The 23394-nt window shown below is 52.7% G+C and overlaps 10 protein-coding genes across 10 annotated transcripts; 4 read left to right on the plus strand and 6 right to left on the minus strand.

The window, feature by feature from the left end:
* Nucleotides 1-656: 656 nt before the first annotated feature.
* Nucleotides 657-2138, minus strand: PV05_01244 (uncharacterized protein; the record flags this gene model as incomplete). The annotated part of the gene is made up of 1 exon (XM_013466212.1): nt 657-2138. Exon 1 carries the CDS (start codon nt 1998-2000, stop codon nt 657-659), a length of 1344 nt encoding a protein of 447 aa, XP_013321666.1. The 5' UTR covers nt 2001-2138.
* A 338-nt stretch (nt 2139-2476) lies between these two features.
* PV05_01245 (uncharacterized protein) lies at nt 2477-3844 on the plus strand (the record flags this gene model as incomplete). Its single annotated transcript, XM_013466213.1, has 1 exon — nt 2477-3844. One exon carries the CDS (start codon nt 2477-2479, stop codon nt 3842-3844), a length of 1368 nt encoding a protein of 455 aa, XP_013321667.1.
* Nucleotides 3845-3877: 33 nt separating this feature from the next.
* Nucleotides 3878-4752, minus strand: PV05_01246 (acyl carrier protein). The gene is made up of 4 exons (XM_013466214.1): nt 4423-4752; nt 4354-4371; nt 4171-4300; nt 3878-4121 (listed from the first exon to the last, which is right to left on the minus strand). Exons 1-4 carry the CDS (start codon nt 4645-4647, stop codon nt 4075-4077), a joined length of 420 nt encoding a protein of 139 aa, XP_013321668.1. The 5' UTR covers nt 4648-4752; the 3' UTR covers nt 3878-4074.
* Nucleotides 4753-4934: 182 nt separating this feature from the next.
* On the plus strand, nt 4935-5930 carry PV05_01247 (NADH-ubiquinone oxidoreductase 23 kDa subunit, mitochondrial). Its single transcript, XM_013466215.1, has 2 exons — nt 4935-5289; nt 5350-5930. Exons 1-2 carry the CDS (start codon nt 5000-5002, stop codon nt 5744-5746), a joined length of 687 nt encoding a protein of 228 aa, XP_013321669.1. The 5' UTR covers nt 4935-4999; the 3' UTR covers nt 5747-5930.
* On the minus strand, nt 5868-7340 carry PV05_01248 (uncharacterized protein). The gene is made up of 4 exons (XM_013466216.1): nt 7108-7340; nt 6945-6956; nt 6124-6895; nt 5868-6075 (listed from the first exon to the last, which is right to left on the minus strand). Exons 1-4 carry the CDS (start codon nt 7220-7222, stop codon nt 6045-6047), a joined length of 930 nt encoding a protein of 309 aa, XP_013321670.1. The 5' UTR covers nt 7223-7340; the 3' UTR covers nt 5868-6044.
* Nucleotides 7341-7488: 148 nt separating this feature from the next.
* Nucleotides 7489-11189, plus strand: PV05_01249 (translation initiation factor IF-2). Its single transcript, XM_013466217.1, has 3 exons — nt 7489-7605; nt 7654-10780; nt 10831-11189. Exons 1-3 carry the CDS (start codon nt 7582-7584, stop codon nt 10983-10985), a joined length of 3306 nt encoding a protein of 1101 aa, XP_013321671.1. The 5' UTR covers nt 7489-7581; the 3' UTR covers nt 10986-11189.
* A 352-nt stretch (nt 11190-11541) lies between these two features.
* PV05_01250 (uncharacterized protein) lies at nt 11542-13393 on the plus strand. The gene is made up of 2 exons (XM_013466218.1): nt 11542-11643; nt 11693-13393. The coding sequence occupies exons 1-2, from the start codon at nt 11573-11575 to the stop codon at nt 13221-13223; spliced, it is 1602 nt and encodes a 533-aa protein (XP_013321672.1). The 5' UTR covers nt 11542-11572; the 3' UTR covers nt 13224-13393.
* Nucleotides 13394-13417: 24 nt separating this feature from the next.
* Nucleotides 13418-13981, minus strand: PV05_01251 (uncharacterized protein; the record flags this gene model as incomplete). The annotated part of the gene is made up of 3 exons (XM_013466219.1): nt 13418-13506; nt 13683-13878; nt 13931-13981. 3 exons carry the CDS (start codon nt 13979-13981, stop codon nt 13418-13420), a joined length of 336 nt encoding a protein of 111 aa, XP_013321673.1.
* Nucleotides 13982-19535: 5554 nt separating this feature from the next.
* On the minus strand, nt 19536-20611 carry PV05_01252 (uncharacterized protein; the record flags this gene model as incomplete). The annotated part of the gene is made up of 3 exons (XM_013466220.1): nt 19536-19664; nt 19824-19989; nt 20040-20611. 3 exons carry the CDS (start codon nt 20609-20611, stop codon nt 19536-19538), a joined length of 867 nt encoding a protein of 288 aa, XP_013321674.1.
* Nucleotides 20612-21522: 911 nt separating this feature from the next.
* On the minus strand, nt 21523-23391 carry PV05_01253 (uncharacterized protein). The gene is made up of 5 exons (XM_013466221.1): nt 23123-23391; nt 22997-23059; nt 22767-22861; nt 22496-22708; nt 21523-22441 (listed from the first exon to the last, which is right to left on the minus strand). The coding sequence occupies exons 1-5, from the start codon at nt 23127-23129 to the stop codon at nt 22055-22057; spliced, it is 765 nt and encodes a 254-aa protein (XP_013321675.1). The 5' UTR covers nt 23130-23391; the 3' UTR covers nt 21523-22054.
* Nucleotides 23392-23394: the final 3 nt, after the last annotated feature.

The following is a 23394-nucleotide window of genomic DNA, read 5'->3' on the forward strand; positions in this document are numbered from 1 at the left end:
AAACGTCTGCAAAGCCTTGCGGAGAGGAGATGCCCGAGCATACATGCAAGCTGAGGAACGTCTAGAAGGATTCCTGTTCTGTCGAAGCGAGCCAATTCACCGACTGCGGAATGAGAGCATGATTGGGTGAAGTTGGAAGAGACGAGGATTTGGGCAGAGAACGGTGGACGACGATTGGAGTGGCGCAGTATGGCGTAGTGAGGCGCAGCACACCACATGAGGCTTTGCAGATGATCCCCGGTCATCGACGTCAACTTTGCCCCTTCTACCCATCCACTACTCCGTACGGAATACTGTACTCGTATCGACTGCGAGTACGAGTATCGAACGGCGAATGCCCTCGCATTCTTTCCCTGTTTCTCCACGAAAGTCTGCAGAGCCTCGGGCGGCAACGCCAATCCGTCCTTGGACTCGTACAGTATGCCAAAGATCCCGCGAGTACGTGCACCTCGGACTCTGCCTGATCTTCAGATCTTCTATCACTTGCTGAGCCATGAATGCGCAGCCACGCAGTATCATCGCCAATGTAAGTCGACTCCCACAGCTCCGTATGATCAGTGGCTTAAGACCTTCAGCGCCTGTCCGCCATAGCCGCATGTGTTCTATGCTATGCACATTTTGTCTGGCTTAAACCTCCTTCGTCTGAGGATATCGCCTCAATAGGACCTCGGCAACCCCAGCACCCTCTCACCAATGTAATTCTTGATCATCTCTCGACTGACGGGCGCAATGCGAGGTATGAAGATCTCCCTCAAATACCTCTCCACATGATACTCTTTGGCATATCCCATCCCACCGTGCGTCATCACGGCCCTCTCACACGCCTGAAAAGCAGCCTCGGCGGCCAGGTACTTTGCGGCATTTGCATATTCCCCGCTCTCGTACCCAGCATCATACATCCTGGCCGCTTGGTAGATCATCAACCTTGCAGCCTCGAGTTGCATCCAACTATCCGCCAGGGGATGCTGAATCGCCTGGTTCTGCCCAATCGGCCGTCCAAATACCTTTCTTTCTCCTGCATATAGCGCCGCCCGGCGTAGTGCAGCGAACCCTATCCCCAACGCCTCCGCAGCGATAAGTATCCTTTCCGCGTTCATACCGTGCATAATCATCTTGAACCCGTTGTTCTCCTCGCCAATAAGATCTCCCTTTGGCACCTTCCACCCATCGAAGAACAATGTGTTCGAGTCCACTGCTGCTCTTCCCATCTTCGAGATCTCCGTGACTTCGACCTGACTCCTATCCAAGTCCGTGTAGAACAGACTCAGCCCCTGACTCGGCTTCTTGACCTCCTCGAGCGGCGTCGTTCGCACGAGAATCAAGATTTTCTCGGCGACTTGGGCTGTTGATATCCACATCTTCTGGCCGCTGAGCACATAATGATCCCCGTCTCGTACAGCTCTCGACTGTAACCTCAGCGTATCTAGTCCTGTATTAGGCTCGGTCACACCAAAGCATGCCCTTTCTTTTCCTGCGATCAACGGCGCGAGCATGCGTTTCTTCTGCTCCTCCGTGCCGAACTTACGTACGGGCTCGAGGCCGAAGATGTTCATATGCACGGCCGACGCACCTGCATAGGCAGCACCACTCTCGGCGATCGTTTGGACCATGACGGCTGCCTCGGCGATGCCCAGATCGCTCCCGCCGTACTCGGACGGCATACAGATGCCCAGCCAGCCATCTTTGGCGACCGCCTGGTGGAATTCGACCGGGAAGCGGTGCTCCTTGTCCGCATTTAACCAGTATATATCGTCGAATTTGGCGCACACTCTGCTGATGGCTTCGCGAACGGTGCGTTGGGAGTCGGTGAGGTCGGGATCGTGGAGTTGAAGGTATTCTGTCCCACGAGCATAGACGCACCGCGTGGTGGAAAATGATAACGAGATCCGAGGCTTCCATGGGGTTGCGATAGACTGTGTCGTAGCTCTCCTCCGTCCCAAGCCCAGGAAGCCACTGACAACGCGTTTCGAGGCCATCTCGATTGCCATCTCGATTGACATGCCCCGGTGTTGCTCCTAGAAAACATGCGGCCCGTTGGGCCTGCCGTGCTCCTGCTGGTAGACCATCCAGGAGCCTTTGACGAGAGAAAAGTGGCGAACGAGGAGCAAGAACCGTTCAGCGCGCAACCTCCATATACCCTCGGCTCGGTTCTTGCTGGCTCAAAAAAGCTTGGACTGAACCATCACGTTCAAGCAACGATTGCTAGGATCAGAAATAGCCTACTCCCCGCACACAGCCTCGTCGGTTACTCGGCTTCATGCCGTGTACTCCAATCAGAGAACCCATAGTTCTCCGATACAGGAGATGCACACAAGCCTACAAGGACAGGAACTTGCTTTGAGTGAGAAAGCCGGTAAGGCATAGAGAAAAGATATCCAAACACGACAGTCCGGGTGAAGCTGTTTTATCTACCGGCCGGACGTGCTTGTCCATATCAGCCATCGTCAACGTGCGACATACCCATGAGTCCGCAGTAATGACCAGACCAGTCGTTCGGCTCAGACGAGCTGTCTGGTCTCACACTCAAAGCACAAGACCAGGAAGTATCTCTCGACAGGGCAGGAGGTTTCAGTCGACCACCGCCGAACTTGGTCAAACCAAAGACCTCCCACTCACCGGTCTCAAAGTCCTGGACCTATCCCGCGTCCTTGCGGGACCCTTCTGCACACAGATCCTCGCCGACTATGGCGCCGAAGTGATCAAAGTCGAACAACCCGGCATCGGCGACGAGACTCGACAATGGCGCACGTCCGGCGAAGCCCAGAAGTGGCGTCCCGAGCACAAGTATATGTCCCTATATTTCGCGGCAGTCAACAGGAACAAGCGCTCTGTGACCATCAATCTGAAGGAACCAAAGGGCGTGGAGATTGTCAAAGCTCTCGCCCGACGGAGTGATGTGGTCGTGAACAACTTCATCCCGGGCAAAATGGAGCAGTTGGGCTTGAGTTACGAGGACCTGAGAAAGGAGAACAAAGGTATCATCTATGCGAGTTGTAGCGGGTACGGAGCGAGTGGCCCAAGTCGAGATCGGGCGGGATACGATGCAATCGCTCTCGGGGAGGCCGGGTTGTTGCATATCACGGGTGATGAGAAAGGCGGACCCACGAAGCCGGGTGTTGCGATGGCCGACCTGTGTACAGGGTTATACACCCACGGCGCGATCTTGGCGGCTCTGAATCAAAGGCATAACACAGGGTTAGGATGTAAGATCGAGGGCAGTCTGTTTGAGAGCAGTCTGAGTTTGTTGATCAATGTTGGACTTGCCGCGCTGAACCTCGATCGCGACAAAGGGCCGGCAAAGAGGAGGAGGGGAAAGAGATTTGGACTGGGCCATCCAAATCTGGTGCCGTATGGGGCATTCAAGACAAAGGATGGGATGCTATTCGTTGCGGCCAACAATAACAGGCAATGGAATGGGTTCTGCCAGCGGATGGGCATTGAAGGACTGGGCGATGACAAAAGGTTCAGCACGAATGACGGGCGTGTCGAGCACCGGGAGGAGATCAACTCTATCTTGCAGAAAAAGTTTGCCGAAAAGACCCAGAATGAATGGCTGACTGTATTCGCGGGCAGCGGTCTGCCATACGGCTCGATCAATGATGTGGTTGATGCACTCGAACATCCACAGGCGGAAGCCCGGAACATGGTCATCGACGTCGAGCAATTTGAAGCAGCCAAAGATGGAATGCTGAAATTGATCGGACCGGCAATGAAATTCGAGGGCGTTCCAATGAATGTCAGATTAAAACCGCCGTTATTGGGACAGCACACTGAGGAAGTGTTGGGGGGCCTCGGGTACCTAGCTCCTGAGATCGATGAGCTGAGGAAATCGGGAGTCGTATGATATCGATCCAGGTAGCATGGTTAGATATGCATAAAACAAAATCACATCGCAAATTCTGCAGAGACAAGGTCGAGATCAATGTGATCAAGAAGCATCGCGTCGTGGAGATCCCAGAGATCTAATATTTGTTTGCTGATAGTACAACTGACGTCCAGTTCCCAGGGTCGAGGGAAATGTACAACCACTGATTTTGTTCCTGACCACGTCTACACCTATCCACTGCAAGGCCATCAATGAGCATCGGGCTGGGCGCAAATGTATGTGACAGCTTGGTCGACTTCATTTTGTTAGACATAGTCAATCATCTGTGCCTCGGACTGACATACCACTGTGAATAGCATCGGCCTCCTTGTCCGGAATTTCAATGCTGAACTCTTCCTCGATTGCCATCACCACCTCGACGGTATCCAAGCTGTCCAATCCAAGATCGTTTTGGAAGTGTGATGTTCCGGAAATCTAGCCACAGGCATTAGAAGAATCCTCAAAGTCATTTATGGAATCCTGGCCACCTTTGATGCATCTGTGACCTACGCAACATTAGCAATGAATCATCCACCTAGATATATCTCCGGGCGCACCTTGTCGAAGTTCTTCAACAGGTCCATTATCCGTCCCTGAACTTCGTCTTTTGAGAGACCCGACGGTGCGGAATAGCATCGTATGCTCGAGAGGACGAAGGAAGGAGTGACTCGGGAGGACTGCAGGAGGGAGGACGAGATCTGAGATCGGAAGGCAGGTAGTTGTCGAGGAACCTGAGTCCTTGTGACGGCGTAGAGCGCTCTTGCGGCACCTGCGCGGAACATCTTGACGGCCAGAGAGAAAGACGAGACTGTTGATGAGGCAGGTCAAGAAGAGGTGGCTGCGTGGAAGAAAGTGATTGATTTTCTGATGTCAAGCTCGTAACTCGGCCCAAAAGTGCAAAGGCGAAGATGCAGCTTTGGGAATCGTTCGAGCTCGCACGTCCACGTGACTGAAATACGGCGGCTCATCTGCACTGCGTCTGCAGTCTCCAATGCATCACCACAGTCCAGTCGGGCGAATCAGAGCAGAGGTAAATCCAACTTGCACCTGGTAGACATCATCAAAACCTCTTACTCTTCTGTCTTCTTGCGCTCGCCACACATCGTCAAACTCGACCTGCGACTTGTGCGTACGATGGCGTCGTCACTTCGTCCAGCATCGCGACTGGTTGCGAGACCATTATCAGGATCAAGTATCCTGCGACAAGTAGACCGATCACCTTTCTTCTGCGCCACAGCTCAATTTCACACCTCAAGTCCGCGAAATGCCTTGCCGGCAGGCCCTCCTCCCTCTGGATACAGATTACCTCGTCCGAAGCGATTTTACGAAGGCGAGAATGCAATCAACAAGGCCAGCAATTATTTCCTCCTGACAGAGATGATGCGCGGCATGTATGTCGTGCTGGAACAATTCTTCAGAGCACCGTACGTCTCACAAGCAGCTGTTATCGTATGAATACACGCAGGCTAACTCTCACGATGCAGCTACACAATCTACTATCCATTCGAAAAAGGCCCAATCTCTCCACGATTTCGAGGCGAGCACGCACTGAGAAGATATCCTTCTGGCGAAGAGAGGTGTATTGCCTGCAAGCTTTGTGAAGCTGTCTGCCCGGCTCTGGCCATCACAATCGAGGCTGAAGAACGAGAAGATGGGTCGAGACGGACCACTCGCTACGACATTGACATGACAAAGTGCATTTACTGCGGTCTTTGCCAGGAAAGCTGCCCGGTCGATGCCATCGTCGAAACGCCAAATGCTGAATATGCCACTGAATACCGTGAAGAGCTGTTGTACAACAAGGAAAAACTACTAGCCAACGGAGACAAGTGGGAGCCAGAACTGGCAGCCGTCGCTAGAGCTGATGCTCCCTATAGGTAGAAAGTTGCGAAGGGGTTACCCAAGTTTGTAAATACTTTTCATGATCAACGGCGAGGAATGGCAGTTTGGTCGACTGGGGCAAAGAGCCACAGAAAACGGCATTGAATGGCAATGCCTTTATGAACAACGTCGTTAGCACCACCATCAGTACTGAGCATATATTTCCTTCGCTACCGTTACTGAACCCAGTCCTATGCAAGCGGGTTGCCGTAAGCTCGTTATATCAAAATAGGGCGACTATATCAAAATAGGGCGACTACCCCGTTCCACAAGCAATATAGTCCAGAACCATCTTCTATCAGCCCAGAGCGCGCATGGTCATCTCAACACTGCAATCCCATGTTAGCAAGGAACACCCCTTGTGTTGGAAGACTTACACAGCAAACGTTCCGGCGCTAACAGGCATGGCTCTAGCCAATGTAGGCCCAATACCTTTCCAGAACCCTCTAATACCCTCAGCTCTCCATGTCTGAGAGAAACAATCACGCATTGTCTTGAATTTTTGATCCTTGCCAAAGCCATCACTTTGCATCTTGCTCTTGACAACGTCAAACGGATAGCTTGCAATCCACAACGCCTCGCCAGCTAAGCCACCATAAAATGCAACTTTCGGCGACGAGATATCGGATCGCTTGACGTTATTTCGCTTCATATCCTGCGCCATGAGGTACTCGAAAGTGAGAAACCAGACACCATATGCCTGAGCTTCACGCCAATACGTAACAGCCTGACCACGATACAGACCCCGAAGGACGCCTTCATGGGCAGACAATTTCTTGATGCAATCGAGGGGGCCGTTGTATAGTCGATCGGCTCCGTGCGGCTGTGTCTGAAGTCTGATTCTCACGTGCTCGATTGGTCCAGACAAGACAGAGTTGGTGAGACCAGCAAAAGCGCCGGCCGCGTAATACTGGCCATATGACAGCCCAGCAGAGCCCGCCGGGTTAGCTTTGAGGTTTCGTTCCTCGAAAGCACGACGGGCGTAGTGAAAGGCCCCGAATTGTACAGAGACGCACGCTCCGATACCGATAAGAGGTGTCAAAGTCCCCTTGTAGAATGCTAGCGGACCTTCATTCTTGAGGATCGATGATGCGCATGATATTGCGTTGGGATATTTTGATGAGGTCTGTAGGCGGACCTTGACAATGTCTGCGAGTGTGAGACTGATGGCCCCTTACAGCATGGCGTTCTCACTTACCAAATGGTTGACCTGCATGACCATGGTTAGCACTTGATTCCAATAGACCTCACACGACTCCAGGATACAGCTTCCTTCGGCTGTCGCGTATCTCCCGGACAAGTCCATTTGTCCCACGGTCTAAGTATGATAGACAATCTATCCTTTTCATGGTTGTGCTCACCTAGTAATACTTGCGCAATACCTCCAGCCGCCCCAGCAGCCAAATCCTTTACCGTTCTAGCCCAGCTTGCATTTTCAGCCTCCTTTAACTCGAGAGCCTCAACGCCGTCTGCCATTGCTAGTCAAAATTGTCCAATGTTGGACCTCGCCGCGACTTCGACTTCAGGGAACTCCGTGCAAGGTTCAACACATCCCTAAGGTCGACAACTGAGTGGACTAGGGGACCTGGTTTCAATTTTGACTGGCACGCAATTTGTTCGTGCTCGTGCTCGTTCATCGGCGCGGCCAACACCGCCTATTTATGATTGGCCATAATTGTCCGCCTCCAACACTCCACTACGAACTGCGTCCGGCAGAAAAAAGTGTCGAGTAAATACGAACCCGAACCGCCATCGTCTAGATCACTCCATCATTGTCCACGTTGTTTAGATATTGACCTTCTGACGGCTAGAGCAGCATTGCAATCAATGTTACAATGCGAAGAGTTGTGGCGCGAAGGGTGAGTGTCACAGAACATCGTTGCGAGCAGGTGGGCTAACTCTTCCAGCTGTTGCCGCGACAGGACGTCTGCCTCTTCTGCGCCTTCGGACATGGCCTTGAGCTGCGTGCTTCCAACGCCATCCGGCCACAGCGCCGGCTGTATAGATCAAGTACGGCTTCACAGCGTCCTGCCGGAGCGGCGGCGGCACGTATAGAGGAAGATGAAGACGATTTGCCTTCGCCGGCTCCTGTTAGAGAACTACTGGGCTGGAAATGCCGTTGCAACCATGTCAATGCACCTCGCAGATCTGAGTGTACGATATGTATGACTGCGCGCCCGCAGAAGCCTGAGCTCGTCTACAAAGGAGCCAAATCGCCTCCTCCTTCCACGCCACGTCCTCTGATTCCAGCAAGAGCTCCCTCGTCCGCCAACCTCGCAGACGCCAGCGCACACAAGCCACAAGCCCCTGAAAGCCTCAAAAGATACGACGCAGTCGCCGGGCGCCCAAGTCGACAGCCCCAGTCGAACACGAACACCGTTCTTGAACAAGCCTCTGTAAACGTCAGATCGCAGCAGTCTCTGATACGGTACGGCCACAGAAACGGACCAATCATAAGAGATAGAGGCGGCTACAATGCCCGAGACAGGGACAATCAGAGGTCAACGCCAGAGGAGGGACCAAGGATTAGATTCACTGGACTCACGCCCGGTTCTCAGGCAATGGATGCCCCTTTGGACCGGCAAGCATCGCAACCCGGAAACCATGGTTTCGCTCGCCGGCCGGTTGTCGGAATGGAGGGTCGACCACCTGTTAGGAATGAAGATGTGCGTGGTGGAGCTCTGGCAAATAACGGGCAACAGCGAAGAACCGACTGGAGACTCGATTCTGCCGTCAACCCTCCATTTCCAGCTCGAACCAGGACTCCCGATCTCGCGACCAATTCCCGGATTGGTTCCGCCATCACTCCAATGAACCGTTCCAGATCTAGCGACAGATCTTCTCCAAACGAGTCTTTCTCGGGTATGTTTAACGCGAGAGAGTCTCGTGGAGGGCCTCAAAGGAGAGATCGGCCATCACAGGAGGCTAAAGCAGCTTGGCAACCCATGATAGATCCAAATGCTCGGAGGCCCGACCCCAAAAGCATAGCCGGAGGGCCTGTCCATCGAGAACTTCCAAGTGACGAGATTGGTGACGTTTCCGAAGTCGCGCCGCCGAGCGAGACGGGGGAAGACTGGTCTCCACGCAAAACGAGGGCAGAGAAGGAACGTGATCGAAGAAGCAAGATATACGACATCGAAGAAGGAGAACCAGTCTATACGTCGCAGACAGGCCGCACTCCATCCGGGAAGAGGCGGCCTGCTTACAGGAACAGTACGCCAGCCTTCGATCCAGATATGGTCGAGGATATTCTGGAAGGGAAGAGGCGAAAGAGAAAATCGAAACACGCGAAAGGCGTGGAACAACAGCGTCCCGAGATTCAAATACCGGAGTTCATCACAGTGGAGAAATTGGCTCAAGGCCTTAAAGTGAGGCTGCCAGAGTTTCTGGTTAGACTGGAGGAGGAAGGCTTCGAAGGAGCTAGGTATGATCATGTCCTGGACTCGGGCACTTCTGCGATGTTTGCAGAAATTTATGGCTTTGAGCCTATCGTTGACACCGTCGATGAGTCCCGCGATCTGGTAGCTCGACCGCCAGCAGAAGACCCATCAGTGCTCCCGCCACGTCCGCCGATTGTCACAATCATGGGACACGTCGACCACGGAAAGACAACCATTCTTGATTATTTCAGAAAGTCAAGCGTGGTAGCTTCAGAACACGGCGGGATCACACAGCACATTGGTGCCTTTTCTGTTGTCATGCCCGGATCAGAACGCAACATCACGTTTTTGGATACCCCTGGCCACGCCGCATTTCTAGATATGCGTCGAAGAGGAGCCAATGTGACAGATATTGTGGTGTTGGTGGTTGCCGCAGACGACAGTGTCAAAGCACAGACGAAGGAAGCCATCAAACACGCACTCGAAGCAAATGTCGAGATTATTGTGGCGATCAACAAAATCGACAAGGATGATGCCGATATTGAAAGAGTTAAACGAGACCTATCAGCACACGACGTTGTTGTGGAAGACTTTGGTGGCGACTTCCAAGCTATCCCAGTCAGTGGAAAGACAGGCCAAGGCATGGCCGACTTGGAAGAAGCGATTCTGACATTGGCGGACGTTCATGACTTCAGGGCGGAAGTCGATGGCCAAGCGGAAGGTTGGATCATAGAATCCAAAGTTGGCGCATCTGGTCGGGTCGCGACTGTCTTGGTCCGGCGCGGCACACTGAGGCCAGGCGACTTCATTGTTGCTGGCACTACTTGGGCTCGTGTTCGAACTTTACGGAATGATGCGGGCCAGCTGATCGAAGAAGCCCCTCCTGGCACGCCGGTGCAGATTGACGGCTGGCGTGGAGATGATCCAATGGCTGGTTCTGAGGTGCTGCAAACCGCGGACGAGCAGCAAGCCAAAAATGCCGTTGCAATACGACAAGAGAAAGAAGAATCCGTCCGTGCCATTGGTGATATGTCCGCAATCAATAATAGTCGTACTGAGGAGGCTGAAGCACGAGCCAAAGTCCTTGAGTGGGAGAAAGAGCAGGGATATATGAACATGAAAGCATACCGGCGGCCCAAGGACAACGAAGGTTGGGTCGAGAAAGAGTCTTCCGGACCTCGACAAGTGCATTTTGTCATCAAAGCCGACGTTGCTGGAAGTACCGAAGCACTGGTTGCCGCTGTTGGTGCCATTGGCAACAAGGAGATTGTGGCGAATATCATCCACAGCGGTACTGGTGAGCTGACGGAGTCGGACATCAAGCTTCTCGCTGCTACCGGAGAAGTTGGATATGCCATCACCTTCAATCAGCCAATCGACAATGGTATTCGACGGCTTGCAGAAGCGGCGAATTTGCAGATTCTCGACCACAACATCATCTATAAGGTGACGGATGTCGTGGCGGAGAAATTATCAGACGAGTTGCCGCCGATCGTCTCCCATAAGGTCCTTGGTGAAGCGGAAGTCGGGGACATCTTTGAGATTACTGTCAAGAAAGCCAAGGTAAGGATTGCGGGATGTCGAGTAACCAACGGAACCATTCGCCGCTCGGAGAAGATCCGGGTACTGAGGGATGGCGAAGTGGTCTACACTGGTAAGCCCCTCTTGACACGAATGACTATTTACATACTGACGAAGATCAAGGTATGCTCAACTCGTTCAAAAACATCAAGAAGGATGTGACAGAAATGCGCAAAGGCTCCGAATGCGGCATGGGCTTTGAAAACTGGGACGGCTTTGAAGTGGGTGATCAGATCCAGTCCTTTGAGGAAATTAAAGAGAAGCGGAGTCTGTATTAGCAGCTGTACAATATCAGCAATGTACAATAAGATGAAACGAGACATGGAAACATTGGGCGCATGATGGCGGTTGAGCGGCAAAGACACGAGACTGAAGCGTCTCTCGGTCGCAGTGAATCTCAGCCAATCAATCCTCGTTGCACCTCGAGCCTTGGCGACAGTCTCTGACACTCACCACTTGCGTCTCGCATCTCCATCACCAACCATTATCACTGTTCTTTTCAGCTTCTGACAAAGGGTCTAAGCTTGGATCGTGGTCGTCGCTTTCTTGTGCACGCGTCCCAAAGATGAGAAAGAACATGTTTCAATCTACTTTTTGTGATCTGGAACAGCATGCAGCCGCCGACAAGGGCAATGCTCCGTCTGCAGTGCACGCTCTCACCACTTCAAAAGGTTTGTTAAAGTGCATCCAGCTCACTGCTTAGGCCAAGCTGCTTCGAATTTCCTTATTGTCGTTACATGCATCTCCGTGGAGTTCGAGTTCGATCGCCGTTCCTCTAGGTTTTCTTATTGTCTGCTTTCTATTGCCACGCCACGCTGACCTCAGTTGCAATTTGTCTCCTTCTCTTACGGTTACTATTGCCAGTATGCAGATTACTAGGTCTTCTTTAATTCTCCTCGTCCTGTCAACTCTGACTTCGGCTGGTCCGATCCAAATGTATGGCCACAAATCCTGTCGATCCTGCTGCGCTAACCGACCTCACTAGGCAGAACGATGTAATACGCAGAGCGCACCAGCCCCAGAAACGCTACGTCGTGGTCGATACCATACAAACGCCTCGAAATGCGCCAAAGAGACGCCATGCACCTACAGAACCAGCCGATTCTGTAGCAGCGGCTGAAACGAGCTCAACTACTGAACTTGCGGCGGCGCCTACAGGGGATGGCTCTGAGAATGGGAATGTTCCCGCGATCGGTGTCGGAGCAGGTAACACCAGCGACTTGAGCTTCTTGGCGCAGACCGCGGTCTCCAGTGCGACACCGACGGCAACGGTGTCAGACATCCCCGAGACTACAATCACAACAACAGCTGAAGCTATTTCAGAGGCTGGGAGCGCAGCTGCAGTGGCTGAGACGAGCTCGATTACTGACCCATCTGCGGTGTCCACAGGGAATGGCTCCGAAAATGGGAAAGTACCTGCCGTAGGTGTTGGTGCAGGGAACACCAGCGACTTGAGCTTCTTGACTCAGACTGCTACAGCATCAACAGCGGCAGCACCAGCGACAGATGCTACCGAGACCGCAACTACTACAACAGTTGCGGCCATTTCTGACGCCGGTAGTGCAGAAACAGCAACACAAGATGGCAACGCCGCGACGTCTACCACGACAGCAGCTGCAGACACAACCACCGACAACTCTGGCACAGGACTGACTTCAACGGAACGTACACAAGCTTCTGTTCCTGCCACGGCTGGCGACACCTCCAAAGACTCTTCTGTGATAGGCACGGGAACCGCCATCGAGCCCCAAGCACAAACGGGTGCAGGGCAACCGGAATCGACCTCAACGACAACGGTCCAGGTTCAAACAACGATCATGACCACGCTCCAAGTGACCGCCGAAGTCACCGCTGCTGCTACTGCCTCCGTCTCCGGCACAACTACTGCGGACACCACGAGTGCGGGAGCTGGCGAGACAGACACAGCGCAGCCGTCCACGCAACAAAACCAACAATCCGACGACACTTCAAGCACAACCGAGGCCTTGTCATCGCCGCTAGCTTCCGTGACGATAGTCTTCGTCACCGCCTCAGCCACCTTCACGGGCCCAACAGGCGGATTTACCACGATCACGCCGGGACTGGGGACGATTGGCGTCGCTCAGACAGCCATCTCTGAACCAGCAACCTCCACCAACAGCGTCAGTTCCTCAACAGGCACCGAAGGCTCACAAAGCGAAGGGACATCAACCACCACACTTTCAAGCCTTACGACCGTAGAGGTCACCGCTGAACCCACTAGTAGCTCGACTGACACAAGTAACACAAGCGAAGAGCCAGGGCCTAGTACTATATCCACAGCAGCACCGGTCCCCAATGACTCTTCCCCAAGTCCAGCCACAACGCCGACGGCGACGCAGACAAGTGTAGGGAACGGAGAAGGAGATGGCACAGTCGTTGTGGTTCCGGTGACCACCAGTGCGGTGGTGATGCAAGGACAGGCGCAGAGTCAAGGGCAGGGACAAGTCACAGTGACACAGACTGTTACGGAGACAGTCACGACGACGGTGCGGTGATCAAGTGTGTCGTAGGGGGATTCAAGATGTGCAGGCTTGCAGTGTATAGGTTTTGTTCTCAATTACTAGCATACGGGCTGCATTGATGTTGGTTCGACATGACAGAATTATGATCTTTGGGCTAATACCATCATTGGCATTCAGGGGCGTTCAGAACATCAAACAGCAACTCAGAGTGGCAATGCAGTGTGCTATTACCAGGCTAGATTCAAATGCTTGGACATTCTGTCCTCCTTGTCTTCAGATGTACCGCCGTCCTTCACGCCACCCTGGGTGTACATGCCTACCGATGTGAGACAGATCGTCATGGTACCTGACGACCTAAATCCCTAGTGAGCAAGGTACTCGGGAGGCGTGAAGGTCATAACTTACCAATAGTGCAAGCATAGGATCAGAGACGACCAACTCTTTTCTCCCCGTTCTTCAGGCAAGTGCACCCTTTCGAGATGGACAACATACCATTGTCGGGACGGTTAAAGATGGCTGACTGATCGGCAGGGGCTTCCTGCAGGAACCTGTCCATGGTGCCAGAGCGACGAGGCTGTCCAACTGTTGGACGCAGGTTGAGAATGGGGTCATGGTAGGCACAGAAGATGGGTGAGGTGGATGTCTTGCTTGGGTTATTCAAGGACTCCGGACCCTCCTGCTTCTGGCCCTGCATGCACTGTTAGTGGCTTGTGAAGTGTGCGAGCATGTAGACCACATACAGGGAGCTGATTGTTGGTGGCAGTGGACGTCTTTGCTTTGGAGGTTGTCATTGCTTGTTGGGCAAGGGGGATATAACGGGCAGTGTAGTGGGTAAGGAGGAAACTCGAGGATGCGGTAAGTTCAAAGACGAATACCTGGGGTGAGATTGAGGAAAGAAAGAGGAAGAGATGACTGCTGGCCCGAGTCTTGACTTGATAGCCATCCCAGCTCCAGCTCGAGTCCCACGCCTCAGATACCTTGCATCTGGGCGCCCTTCGAAGCACTCCCAGCAGCGTCAATCAAGACCATGTCTTCGGCAAGAGAGTGCAAGAAAGGGAAGGAGTGTGCCAACCCGGGAAGCTCAACCCTGGGAAAAGACCTTGCAAGTTGAGAATCGTGATGTCCGATTTGACAGTGTGCATTTGTCTCTCCTCACAGAGACCTTCAATATCTCACAGATGCGTTCGTGACAGCGAATCCTGGGGGAAGCTAGCGACGATGTGCTCTCAAGGCTCCGCCTTTTATTATTGAAGACTGACGATGCCGCTCGCTTTGGAATTTAGAGTTACGGCGACAGGGGTGCAGCGGTGGATATCTGGCTACCCACATGCATGGTCCTCCGGCCATGGATGGTGCCCATAAACGAAGAGGGAGAAAGAGTGGATCTCCTCTGGGAGTGATCAATCATCGTTCAAGTTTCGAGGGATTGATCGTTCAAATTTCGAGGTTCCGATGGCCGGAACGAATCAGAAACCCAGCTGTTGATGACTCGGAATACTTACATTGGCTGCTATGGTCCGCTGTCGTGAGCTGGATGGTACGAGAGAGCAGAAAAAGCTCCTGCGCGGGAGGAAGAGATGGCCAGTAGGTACCTCCGTATCGAGCGAGCGTAAGCATTCGTCGGGCTTGGCGTCGTCGAGATCATTGGCCCAGTCTTCATGTGTCTCTTTGCCCTGTCAGCCAGATTCGACCTCATCACTCATCCGCAGCGCCACAGATAACCCTGTTCGCAAGATAACCCTGTTCGCACGGGACCTGGTAGGCTACCTTACCATCAGTCCTTCCCTTCAGGTCGTGACGGCCCTCCGGAATCAGCAGGTCTACTCGCCAGCTCCCCATCGAATGTGCAAGCGGACGAAGACAGTCTTTCGAGGATACCTATACCATCACGGCTTTGTCGGTGGTCGATTCACATCGATGAAGACTCGTAGCGTGATGTAGGTGACGCACCCGATAATTCCATCACTGAGTTGCCACCAGCATCGGAACAACTGCCACTGGAAGAACAACTGCAATGTGGCCTCGAAAATAATGCTTTCAGCAATATTGACTCTGCCGGACTGCCTATGGCCGTGTCACAAATCGTCAAGGCTATCAAGAGATCGCCCAATGAGCTCTTAGTAGAATCATTCTGCTTCAGCATCATGGCTAGAAACGAGCCGCTTTTGGTCCAGATGTTGGCAAAGCTCAAGCGCGCACGCCTTGATGTCCAAACGACGTACCCGTTACTCATAGCCACCAGCTATCTTGACGGGGGTTCAACCTGCTGCAATATTCTCGACCTCCTTTGTGGCTGGCCCCGGTGGACGCAATACTACAGGCTGAAAGACGTCTATACCAACGAGCACGGCCACACAGTCCTTGACAATCTAATGTTGACCATCTTGAAAGGGCATTCGAGCAGCTCACCCGACGTGTTAGATGAAAGTTTGACCCGAGACTCGCGCTTTATGGGGACGGAGGTTGACCTCTGCGGCCGTTGGGATGCTGACTCGCCTTGCTGTCAGGCTCTTTTGCAGTCGGGGAAATCAAAGGTCCCGCTCGACTGGAAACACAAATTCTGTCACACTTCCATTCTGGCTGTTTGTCAGTGCATTGATTCCCTTGGCGACCATGGTCTCCTACGCGGATCTAGTGGACTTTCGTAAGACGTTGCTTCAGCTGCGGCCTGTCTTTGCAACTCTCGCCGATTCATGTTCTCGTCTTGACAGCTTTCCACCTGGCCCGAAATGGGTGCGATGGTGAGGACCTTTTCGGCATGATTGCTGTTTTGTTGTGTATGCTATCAAAAACAACATCAACCGGAATGGACCCCGAGGATGGAGGTCAATGTTTCTATCGATTTGCTTCTCGGCATTGACCATGGGACCCGATGCACTCATGAAGTTCTCGGACCCAACGATCTCGCTGACAGACTGCCCTCTAAAATTATCGATGGATGGTCTACAGAGTTGCAACGAGGCTGGCAGATATTCTGTCACCTTCTCCGCCGCCTTGAGGACTTTGGTCGGGGTGTTCGCACGGATCTCACCTGGAGGCGCGCAAGTTATGATCTAGACTGCATTTGTAAGGATGGTGATTTTCATCGCGAATGTGACTCTGAGTGCTACGAGTATTGGGAAGGGAGCTGGGAGGCTGGACGCGGTAGTTTGACTTCTCAACATGACAAGCGCAGCCACATTCGTCATCTTTGGGCAGCCGTCCAGACGGAGCTACTCACCTACCGCAGGATTCACGAAGACGACTCCTGGCTATCTTCTTACTTCGACTTAGATGGGCTTCTGACCAGCCTACACATGGGAACGCAGATATCAATGCCACTTCTCGACCGTTCGATGATCAGACCCTACTGTTGCTGTGGTCGCACGGGTGAACGTTGGAGCTGTGCTCTGCGGGAAGATTTGGAGGCACATCACTTCAATAACCTGGATGTGTGGGATCGTACCTCATTCATTTCGCTCCCATGCCACTTCTTGCCGTGAGAGGCTGATCCAGGCAAGATCGTGTATTGGCCGTCTTTCCGCAAGGCTTCTAGTGTGCGCCCACATCAACGTCCACGACGACCTGCAACATCGCCAGCCTTCCTAGCACCTATGTGTTATTTGTCCTTGCGGAAGGAAAGGTGGTATCTTTTGGTGGTGTTCGAACCGTTCTTCTGAGTGGCCTCGGTATTAAATTGCCCTGGCACACGATGGTATCTATATTCTCTCCAGCAGAATCGTCATCTGCCCGAGGGGATCATGGTGCCCAACCAGCGGCCTCGAGGATCGTTCGAATCAGGAGCGATGGCCACTCACTGAGAAAGCAGAGCTCAGCAGAAATTTTTGCAAAAGCCATGAATGCCTACGATTATGCAGGTGGTTTCAAGAGAGAGAGATAGACATTCGACCGCGCTGGAGTTCGGAAAGTCTTTGGGGCAATGCGACTTCGAAAACGAAGACCAATGGTGCACAATCCCAAGCTCCAAGCTCCAAGTCTGGCTGGCGCCGAGCAGAAGCATGACTGCTCCCAATTTCCAGGAACTCCCTGCCCACGTCCTGCCCTACAGAAAGACTGCGGACCGGCCGAGAGACAGATACTCGTAGAAGTTCTTGGTAAGTACCACAGTACTCAGTAGTATTGTGGTGTGGAGATGGCGCACCGACTTTTATATCTGGGTGGATCTGTCATGGCCGTTAAAGGTATAAGGATCACACGTCAACGGGCGAACGCGGCGATCTTCCTGGTTTAGCGGAATCAGATTTCATGGTCCATTTGTCCCACTGTCCACTCTGCCACCCTGGCGGGTACAGTACTTCTTAGCGGTGGACTCGGCAGACGTCGCCTAAGGAATGTGATACTCGTTCAAGAGTGCATTCGTAATCTGGCGCAGGGCTGAGGGTTGAGGGCTGTGTGGGATGGAAAGAATGGATACTATCTGACATCGCTTAGAATCGGTCTGTAGGGCAGAGAGTAATGTACAGCATGGTGAGTTGTGGCGGTGCCATAGACACCTTGGCCGTCGTCGAGCACGCAACGGTCGATGGCACGGCGGTGCTCAGTTGTGAGGCGTGCATTTCAAAAAAGACGAAGACCACGTGAGATGGCCGCGTACGGCGCATGGATGTAAGGTACTTCGTTCGCGATCAAGAAATCATGGGCTGACGAGGGTGACAGGACTTTTGCTTCGTATCCTTAGCCCCAGCAACGGCATCATCCTCACTGTCTGGGTATGAAGTAGACTGAATTAGGTAGATGAGTCATGCCGCGTGCGTCGATGCGTTGACGAGATACCAATTCCGTGCATGCGTTAGTCTGCATCGAGGAAACAACTTCTACTGCGGTTAGGCAGGAGTTGCCATTTTTGTGAGCAGTCTTTCGCAAAAGGCCGATGGGCACCCCCCCCCAACCCATGTCTGTCCTGCCCTACCCGCTGCATAAGTCCAAGCTCATTCAGGCATACTGTACTGTGATAAGCGAAAATCTTGGGTAGGCTTACGCTAGCCTTAGCTCTTCTTTCGTCTCGAGATGGTGAAGTGGGGATTACGCCAAGTTGTCAAACCCAAGATACCGTACCTATGCAATGCAATATGCAATACAATACGGATATGCAGATGGGACTGGCACTACTGGAAATCAACCACGACCAACACCAACACCAACGTACGAGTGACAGGCTCCTCGGGGCTTCTTGCCCAGTTGCCGGCGCATGGGGGACGTTGCGGTTTGATTTGTTCGGGACCCTGGATCCCTTGGTTTTGGGTCCAATCATCCATCAATGGTCCGCATCCCCCCCAACCAAGAAAAAAGACCAGAGAGGAGAGACCACGCTCTAACTAAGATCTCAACCCCTCTGGAAACAAAGAGAAGAGCTCGGTCTCTTGCACTTTGGGCCCGTGTGATCCGAACCCCAAGCACAACCAAAAGCACGGCTCTCTAATGAGCTTTCGGGCGTCGTGGGGCCCTTGATTATGGCCCCATGCCTGTGCCCCATGCCTTTGGTCTTCTGTCCTTCATTTCAGCCTCCGTACGGAGTACTGCACTGCCTAATAAGGCTCGCCAGCGCAGTGGTCAGTGATCACAAACATACACGCGACACTTCGACACGGTAGTCCTCGGGCACTCCGAAACGTCCCGTTCACGCCCGTCTTCTAGTTAAAGAGACGAGCGGGGCACCGCAAAAAGATGCCCCCCAATCTCGAGGCTAACCAAATGTGCGCAAAGGAATAAAACGTCGAGCCTCTAGAGAGTCTCACAGCAAGAGTCAGGTAACTTAACTTAGTGTCGCCCGTTCTGTTCTGCAGGCGGAGCATCGAAGCTAGGGCCGGTCACCAAATCCTTGGATTCTTTCTCATCTCTTCTGATCATGTGTCTTGTGTCCTGTGTGTCCTACTATCTGAGCCGGCCAAAGCCAAAGTCCCAAAATCCCAAAATCCAATCATAGCATCATGGCCGCTACCGTAAGAAAAGAGAAATCCCTCAATTGCCCAAAACCACATTCCCAACGCTTACCATCGGTGGTATATTTCCTCTGTTTCGAGTCTTCCAAAATTAGTGGGTATCCATATCGCTTTTTACGTCAAGGTGTTGGTGTTGGTTTATCGAAAACCATTTTTCCCGCCCGCGGGGATGAGGTCCCAGTCCCAGTCCAAAGAAAAGAGAGGTGCGTCCCGGTCGTGATGCAATGCCCAGCTTCAGCCCGTTGCGCCCACTCACGACACGAGAGATTCCAAGCCAGCGATCGACAATGGCTAGCAGGAGGAAGAAATCATGGATGATGGTAAAAGCGCAAGAGGTCCGCTAGCTTGAAGTTTCCGAAATTTGGGGTGCTAGCAAGCCGCACAATGACTTGACTTTTCCCGGCCGTCATCTCTGCATCCGAATCCATGCAAGCATACGCTCCAAAGCAGGATCCTCATCAAGCCAGTAGCCCTTGCGTCGATCAGCATTGCGCAAGTCACTGACAACATGGTCGTCGGTGATATCGCTGAGTTCCTAAAACGGGACGTTCCATTAGCTTTTTGATGTTCTTCTCCAGCTCCAGCTCCTGCTGATCACTTCCTCCTTGGTACAAGCAAACCACATGGCCTTGCAGGGATCGAAATCCGCTGATCTTGATCGGCTCTGCAGATTGACGACACGAAACCAACTTACCTGGTGTAGTCTTTGATCAATTGCTCGCAGGGCATTGACATGTCTTTGGCTTGGCTTCTCCCCTCGCAACAATTGAATTCGCATCTGCACCCATCTCATGGCCGCAGATGCTCGTAGGTAGATTTTGTGGGCTTGCAGCCTTCTCGTACATGCATCTAGAATGATTCTGTCGCACTGGTCAACAATCTTGCTCCGAATAGTTGGAAATTCACCCACCTTTGTAAGGTAGCCTTGGTGACCTCGGACTCATCCACCTGCCCGGCTTGTAGACCTATATTGCCAGGGTTGAAGTGCGTCGCTAGAATGGCCTGCGACTCTGCGGCACATTGTCGCAGCACCACGTATCCATCAAGGTAATAAGATGGCTGATCCGGAGGGTGGGCTTCGTTCCGTGTGATCAAAGAGGAGATATGAAGTTGGAGTGTCCGGAAGTCGTTCATGACCTCTAGAACGCGCATCGCGCGAGCTTCGTTGCCTGCAACCGGGGAGTCAGTAACACTTCCTCCCATACGGCCTCGCATCTCGGACGCGAGTTGTTGCAGCCCTGGGTACGCACGTCCATCGGCCATTGTGACAGTCGCCTCTGCTGGCGGGGTTTGGTCTTGGGGTAGATGGGCTGTGACTCGATGCACGGCGCCAGTCCCGGATCTTAGTTGCTTTGTAGATGCCGGTAAGACTCCAGAAAAAGCGATTTGGTCAATGACCTTTGCTTGGAAGTCGAGATCGACGTGGTAGTCGCGACTGTCCTGGAGATGGTAGGAAAGCTCTTGAGGTGGTGATCGAAGCATGCTTAAAAGCAAACGAGATTCATAAATGTCTCAAAGATGATGATGGTTCCAGATGGACAAAGCAACGTAGGGGTATGGACACAGAAGGTGAATTGGCTAGGACTCAATCTCGTGGCTTTTTGCCCACCTGACCAGTCATCGCCTCAAAGAGCGTCCTGAGTAGATGGGACCGGGCCGTAGCGTCAGGAAGAACGGAGAGAAGGTGGTCCAGCTGCTGGAATGACTGACAGGAGAGACATGAACGACGGTGAAGCTGGAGGCAAGTTTTGCAGCACTAAACAAGGGGAGTATCGTGAGACAGAAAAAGGTCAAGGCTAGCAACACCAAACTGGACACGGCTGTGAACGGACACCAGATGGCTTGGATCGATGCGGCATGACCATTGGGCATGGCCTCGATGCAGACCGCGTCGGCATATTGCAGCTCTGGCGGTGGATCAATCGAGGCTGCTGGACGACGCTGGGATGGATCAGCAAGCCACCGTGGTTTGGGTTCCGTGTGGACAGCGAGCGAGAGAATTGGCATCGATGGCATGTCGCCGTCACTCGAGCTGGCAGAGCCACGGAAGATGACTTCAACATGGCAATTACACACGAAGCCTGCGGAAAAGCCATGTGCACAGGAGACGGAGCGGAGTAGATGCCCATAACCACTGACCAGTGGTACGGGACTTGGGACGAATGAATTGGGAAAGTGTTGGAGGTTTGGCGTGCATTGAAGCCATTGAAACCACCGTCTTGGGCCAATAGGAGCTGTCGAGACTGCGCATTAGTCTATACTCCAAAAACGGTCGAGCCTGGCACTTTGCCCAAATCAGACAGCTGAAAAGGCAGGAACAAGCGCACAACGTGTTCGGGACGTTGTAGCTGAGCATCATCCCCCCAAGCGACACATCTACTGGTGGGAGACTCTATTTTCATCCACTTCGCTTCTGCATGGGGCACACACATCTCGGGTAAGGACGAAGTCGCTTGCATCGGAATGGAGATCGGTGGCTTGAGTCTCATCTGCTTACACGACTCAGGATCAATGGTTTTTCCATTTGCGCTCATCCGTCCAGCCTCAAAGACAGCCACAAAGGCCACAAAATTCCAGCCCTGGCAGCCGGGTACTGATAGGAACTAGATGACATCGACCAAGACTTGAGGCTGTAAACCATGATTCCCCTCGCAGCCACGGACCCGTGCTACTGGTCACAAAAGGGCCTCGTAATGGCTCCGACGTCCACCATGACCTCCACAGACATCATTCCGTATCAGCTGCACTGATGCGCTGAGTCTAAGTCGGCCAATAGACTCCATAGACACCGTGTATACCAGGCTCTGTATCGAAAGCTGAGCCAGAGACCAACCCCTGTCCAGCGTGGTTGTCGAGCAATGTCATCATATCCGCTCCATTTGGCATTCGAACTTATTGGATCTCATCGTCAATGAACGGGGGACTTCAGTCCCGTTCCGCGATAGCTTGGAGACGCTCCTCAATCTCGTCTTCGGTAAGCGTTTTGAATTCTCGGTCGGTGCCTTCACTTCCATCAGCCTTGGGCCCACCGACAATCCCAATCTCCAATTCGCCCTTCTTGAAATCAACACTCAAGACAGTGCTGAGAGTGCTGATGCCTAGCTCGACCACCTCTTCCCAGCTGCCCGGGGCGCAATCCTTGTTCTTCAGCTTCTTTTCCAGATGATTGAGTGCCTCTTGTTGCTTGGGTCCAGATGCCGTGGCCTTGTATCCAACGTAATAGCCGGCTGGGTCACACTTGTAGAGTTGGGGGCCGAACTCATCGTCGACTGAGATCAGTGTTATTGCAATGCCCAAGGGCCTCATGTACGCCTGTCAACCGTTAGCATGAACGAAGGTCGCTGCCTCAGGGGCTCTTTAGCATACCCGCTGCGTGTACACTTGGTTGATGTTTGCCAATCGCTTTGCCAGAACATCACAAGGCATTTCGTATCCGTTCTTGTATTTGAATTCCGCGGCTTCTCCTCTTGCTCGATCGGCTGATGCTCGAGCGTCTGCTATTGAGCCAGTCATGACACATCCGACGGAAGGTGAGATTTTGAACACATGGGAGACAGATGAAGGGTCGATAAGTTTGTCCTGTCAAAAGAGCTGTTAGCATGGGCATGAGCTTGGAGACCAGGGGTTTGATCCATACAGGCACTTTCTTTTGAGATAAGACCACAGCACAATTCTTGCCCCGTACTCCCACCGATGTGATATTGGCTGCTGTAATTGCCTTGAAGGCATATTCTGAACATAGATGTAAGCATCATGACCTTGACGTTTGTCCCGGGTGGTTGCGGAGTGGTTTGCGCAGAGGAGGCCGTCAATTGTTGATTGACGAGGAGTGTCAAATCAACAAGTCGAGGATTTGGTGGGACGTACCAACTTGATATAATCGACCCTGATCTGAGAAGATGGTAATGTGTCGATCATAACCCGCGCTGCCTGAAGATACGAAGTGGTCAGCTCGGTGAGTCCGATACAGCTACGATGGGCAATGAGACGAACCAGACATCTTGGACCTCTTTCAACCGAGGTATATCGCACCAATTGTGTAGCTTAGTACGTCCAAGAGAAGTCGAGGGATGAAGCTTGACTCAAGTTTGAAAGATGATGGCAGAGACAGGTCGCTGGATGAGTACGTAAATGGTGTCGTCGGTACTCCGTTCTTTTGGAGGGTGTCGATGCAACGCGCAAACTGCGCGATGCCTTGCACTTGACTAGGCCACCAATAAACGTCAGTCGAACCTTTGCACCGCCACGAGCGCCACCTGTGGCAC

Source organism: Exophiala xenobiotica (assembly GCF_000835505.1).
Source record: "Exophiala xenobiotica strain CBS 118157 unplaced genomic scaffold supercont1.1, whole genome shotgun sequence".
Classification (NCBI taxonomy): Eukaryota; Fungi; Ascomycota; class Eurotiomycetes; order Chaetothyriales; family Herpotrichiellaceae; genus Exophiala; species Exophiala xenobiotica.

Excerpts from the sequence above, each read along its gene's own strand:
- PV05_01250 (XM_013466218.1), top strand. The coding sequence starts at position 11,573 with ATGCAGATTACTAGGTCTTCTTTAATTCTCCTCGTCCTGTCAACTCTG. Across the intron at positions 11,644-11,692 it reads TCGGCTGGTCCGATCCAAAT|GCAGAACGATGTAATACGCA; the intron begins GTATGGCCACAA and ends CGACCTCACTAG.
- PV05_01246 (XM_013466214.1), bottom strand. The coding sequence starts at position 4,647 with ATGTTCCGCGCAGGTGCCGCAAGAGCGCTCTACGCCGTCACAAGGACT. Across the intron at positions 4,122-4,170 it reads GGCCGATGCTATTCACAGTG|TCGACCAAGCTGTCACATAC; the intron begins GTATGTCAGTCC and ends AACAAAATGAAG.
- PV05_01253 (XM_013466221.1), bottom strand. Across the intron at positions 22,709-22,766 it reads TATCTCAAAAGAAAGTGCCT|GACAAACTTATCGACCCTTC; the intron begins GTATGGATCAAA and ends CTCTTTTGACAG. Across the intron at positions 22,442-22,495 it reads ACCAAGTGTACACGCAGCGG|GCGTACATGAGGCCCTTGGG; the intron begins GTATGCTAAAGA and ends AACGGTTGACAG.
- PV05_01249 (XM_013466217.1), top strand. The coding sequence starts at position 7,582 with ATGCGAAGAGTTGTGGCGCGAAGG. Across the intron at positions 7,606-7,653 it reads GAAGAGTTGTGGCGCGAAGG|CTGTTGCCGCGACAGGACGT; the intron begins GTGAGTGTCACA and ends TAACTCTTCCAG. Across the intron at positions 10,781-10,830 it reads TGGCGAAGTGGTCTACACTG|GTATGCTCAACTCGTTCAAA; the intron begins GTAAGCCCCTCT and ends ACGAAGATCAAG.
- PV05_01247 (XM_013466215.1), top strand. The coding sequence starts at position 5,000 with ATGGCGTCGTCACTTCGTCCAGCATCGCGACTGGTTGCGAGACCATTA. Across the intron at positions 5,290-5,349 it reads GAACAATTCTTCAGAGCACC|CTACACAATCTACTATCCAT; the intron begins GTACGTCTCACA and ends CTCACGATGCAG.
- PV05_01248 (XM_013466216.1), bottom strand. The coding sequence starts at position 7,222 with ATGGCAGACGGCGTTGAGGCTCTCGAGTTAAAGGAGGCTGAAAATGCA. Across the intron at positions 6,076-6,123 it reads AGCGCCGGAACGTTTGCTGT|TGTTGAGATGACCATGCGCG; the intron begins GTAAGTCTTCCA and ends ATGGGATTGCAG.